Source organism: Bison bison, unplaced genomic scaffold (assembly GCF_000754665.1).
Source record: "Bison bison bison isolate TAMUID 2011002044 unplaced genomic scaffold, Bison_UMD1.0 scf7180017847681, whole genome shotgun sequence".
Lineage (NCBI taxonomy): Eukaryota > Metazoa > Chordata > Mammalia > Artiodactyla > Bovidae > Bison > Bison bison.
Window position 1 is genome coordinate 85038 of NW_011478254.1, and position 3840 is coordinate 88877.

The 3840-nt window shown below is 50.1% G+C and overlaps 1 protein-coding gene across 1 annotated transcript in view; it reads right to left on the reverse strand.

The window, feature by feature from the left end:
* Positions 1-3840, reverse strand: part of LOC104991276 — a 13145-nt gene that overhangs the window by 4626 nt on the left and 4679 nt on the right. The window contains exon 7 of the mRNA XM_010843697.1: positions 337-418. Within this exon, the coding sequence (XP_010841999.1) occupies positions 337-418 (82 nt within the window). The remainder of the gene's footprint in view (positions 1-336; positions 419-3840) is intronic.

The following is a 3840-nucleotide window of genomic DNA, read 5'->3' on the forward strand; positions in this document are numbered from 1 at the left end:
CACAGCCTTGTCTAACTCAGTGAAACTATGAGCCATGCCGTGTAGGGCCACCCAAGATGGACAGGTCATAAAGGAGAGTTCTGACAAAGCGTGGCCCACTGGAGAAGGGAATGGCAAACTACTTCAGCATTCTTGCCTTGAGAACCCCAGGAACAGTATGAAAAGGGCTTTTATTAAGTGAGTTAATTGCTGAGTCATTTGGCCAACGTCTGCCATGGAGAATTTGCTCTAAAAGCACCCACAGCTGGTAGAGTTAACCTTTCCCCAGACAGCGCCCTGCGCATCTCCTGCCCACGGCCAGCACCTCTCCCCAGAGGTGCTCGTGGCATCACTCACCTGTCTGTTTGTTGGGAACGCGCCCGACTTCCAGAGGGTGGCGATGTGCCATGCGTGCTCTCCCAGCCCCAGCAGAGTGTGTCTGCAAGCACCAGAAACACACCTGTGTTGGGATGCTGTCCAGGGGTCACTCTGAGCCTCGGCTTAATCTGTGAATCTAGTGGAGTGCTTCCTGCACAGGGAGGCCTGAGCTGTGCGTGGGAAGGGAAGTAGGGCTTTGGAAGAGGAGCTGGACATCAAAGCCCCCAAAATGGAGGCAGCTGGGATGCCTGGTTAGTCCGGGTGATCACTGGCCCGAGAGGTAGCCTTCAGCCCTTCACCCGGATAGGTTCTGGAACCTGGAACCTGCCAAGCTAGGCAGCCTTGGGGAATCTGTAGCTATCTAGACCCCCTATCACAATCACTGCAGTGAGTGTGAGCTGTGATCCCTGCCACTGAGAACCTCACTGCCCAGCTCCGGATAACACACGAGCTCCTCTATGGTCATCCGTCCACACATCTCTGCCTTTTTAACAGGTCCCGTGATTGTGAGATTCTGAGTTATGATGACCCCTTTGGTTTCCGATCAAGTGGAGAAGGACCAGGTGGGAAAGTGCAAGAGAGGAGGATTTGTTTTCAAAGTGTTTTGTTTTCATTCCAAATGGATGGATTTGTTTTCAAAGTGAGAACTTGGGAGGAAGAAATCTCAGTCTACTCCAAGCTCTGAGGGTCAGTCAGTTGGTGCCGGCCATCCTGAGCGTTCCTGCTCGTCAGGAATAGAGGCTGAGAGAATGAACAAGTGGAGAGAACTGTTTAAGTAAAGTTGAATTATTTGGAAAACTGTGCTCCCGAGGTTCAAGGGACTGCAGTGCTTTCTTGTTTTAAAGCGAGTCTTCTCACGTGGATTGTCTGTCCCAAAGTGAGCGGAAGCAGAGAGAAGGCTTATTTGTCCAGCATTGCAGTACTTATGAAGTCCAACCAACTTTCAGAGGCCAGGTCTCCCTGGAGACTGGAGGGAGGGAGGAAGAGAACAGTGTCCGCCCAGCAGGGGCCCCCCATGACTTCCCTGTGACCACACAGCAAGCCGATTAGGACGGGAGCATATCCCTCCCAGGACACCTGGGACCTGTCCTCCCAGCAGCCTGTCTTCGCTGTCCACACCTCCCATCCACATGGGGCGCCTGCACCCATCCTTGGTCTCTGCATCTGTACATCATCCTGAGTCTGGCTAAGAAACGACTATTTGTTCCCCCAACATCAGGGAAACTCAGGGTTCAAAGTGTGAAGGGTTGGGTAGGTTACAAGATCAATATCATATCGCTGTGACATAATGAGAGGCCACCTTCCAAACAGGTTCTTCCAGACTCTCCTGTTTGCATTAGTTTGCAAAAAAAGAAAAAAAAAATGGACATGTGGGTTAGCTCAGGTCCATGAGAGTTCATATGGCAGTGAAATAGTTCAGAAAGGGTCAGAGGCTTTAGCTGGAGGGAAAACACAGAGCCATCAGCGGACCTCTCTAATTAAAACCAATAAAACAAGAGGGAAACGGCAGAGATGAGCTCTGCAGCCCTTCAGGACTCCCAGGGCCCTGAGCCCTACCTCTTAACCCCTAAGCCTGGTTAAAAAAAAAAAAAGTCAAGTCGAGTATTTAAAGAAGCCTTAAAAAATGTGTCGAACACAGTTTGGTGATGTTTTAGTGCTAAAAGACAGTTATTAGTCTACTACTCTAAGAACCAAGTTAAATCCCAAATTATCTGGAAAATTGCCTTTCTGGAGAAGTGCCTATAAAACCTCCAGATTCTGCTGAATCTCTTCCCCCAAATACGATAACTTAACACAACCCAGACATCAGTTCGTCCCATGAGCCCCGGTCAACGCTGATCTGTGCTCCCTCCAAACACGTCACGTGCCTCTACTGGTTATAACCAGAGTTCACAGCTGTCAGTGACTGAGTGCTCGATCTGCACCAAGCAATACGGCCTGGTGTGAATTTAGTCTGTTTAATGACCTGTAGTGGATTTTCCCAGACTGGGCACAGCCGACAGTCTGGGCCAGGTCGTCCTTTGGTGTGTGTGTGTAGGAATGGAAGGGGGCATCCTGTATATGCTGTAGGAAGTTGACTGTGCCCATGGCCTCCACCCTCTGGATGCCAACAGCCCCCGCCACCACTCCAGTCGTGACAGCCAAGAGTGTCCCCTAGCATTGCAAACGTTCCCGGGGGCCAATTGAGAACTGCTGATCTGTTAAACAGGTGTGCCCTGATTTTCAGATGCGGAAACTGAGGGCTCAGGAGATCAGTTCATTTCCCATGTTCAAGATCATGGTCACTGAGTGTGATCCTGTCCCAGGACCCTGTGGCTCCAAGGCCCAGACTTCCTACTTCACCCAGCACCCAGCACCCAGCACCCAAAGACCAGCACTGAGCACCTAGGACCCAGCACCCAGCGCCTAGCACCCAAAGACCAGCACCAAGCACCTAGCACTCAACACCCAGTGCCCAGCACCTAGCACCCAGCTTTGGGGAGACTGGCTCCTTCTCCTACCAGACTGTGCAAAAGCCATTCAACAGAAGAAAGAGAAACCATCTCCTTCCCTTTGACCTCCAGCTTATACTAGGCCTGAGTTCCTGGCTCTCTGCCTGTGTCTGCTGCAGCACCAATGCTGATTCTATAACTAAGGCACCTCTCAAGTGTTCGCTACTGAGCAGCAGCACAGGCTACGCCCTGTGTCCCTCGCTGTTCATCACCATCCATCCAGTGAAGCTCAGTTACAGAGGCTTAGAGGGCTGACCAGTCCCTGAATGACTGAGTGAGAACTCATGGCTGGCATGGGGCTGGCGGCTACTCCCTCTCTAGTGTGGAATCCAGAGTTTCCCATTGACTTGAGCATCTCAAGAGCACCCAGTAGGCAGAAGAGCACCCCCAATGAAAGCCTGGCACCTGCCCACTTTCTAGCTTCATCCTTGAGCCCCCGAGGAAGAGGGTGACGATGAACAGAAACTTTCCTAATAACCAGGTGGGGGTTGAATTTTTAAGACCAGCGTGTAGCTGTGCACACCAGTCTGGTGTCTGGTGGGCTCTCTTTCACGTCCCAGTTAGAACGTCGTGGGGTGATGGTCTTGTCAGCACATACATCCTTCTTGGTGCCTTTTGAGAAAGTATCCATTTTACAACTGTTGCTGAGTGCCTGTTCCCCCTTGATGGAAACACAAGGGTTCTGAGATGGAAAATTACTTAAAGTCTCACTACTGTGGTTTTATGATCTTTCCTTCTGTTCAGAATTGTTATAAGCCTACTGCCATCATAGACACCAACTGTGACATTTCTGTGAATAAGTCTCACTAAACTGATCAGCGCCAAATCAGCCTGAATTTGGTTATGAATAAAAAATGATATGATTTTCCTTACAAATATCTGTTTTCCTTTAGGCCATGTTATGTAAACGTGCCTCGATTATCAAATTATTAAGTATCAGTCTAGATAAAATCCCCAGGGGGAGGGCATGGCAATCCACTCCAGTATTCTT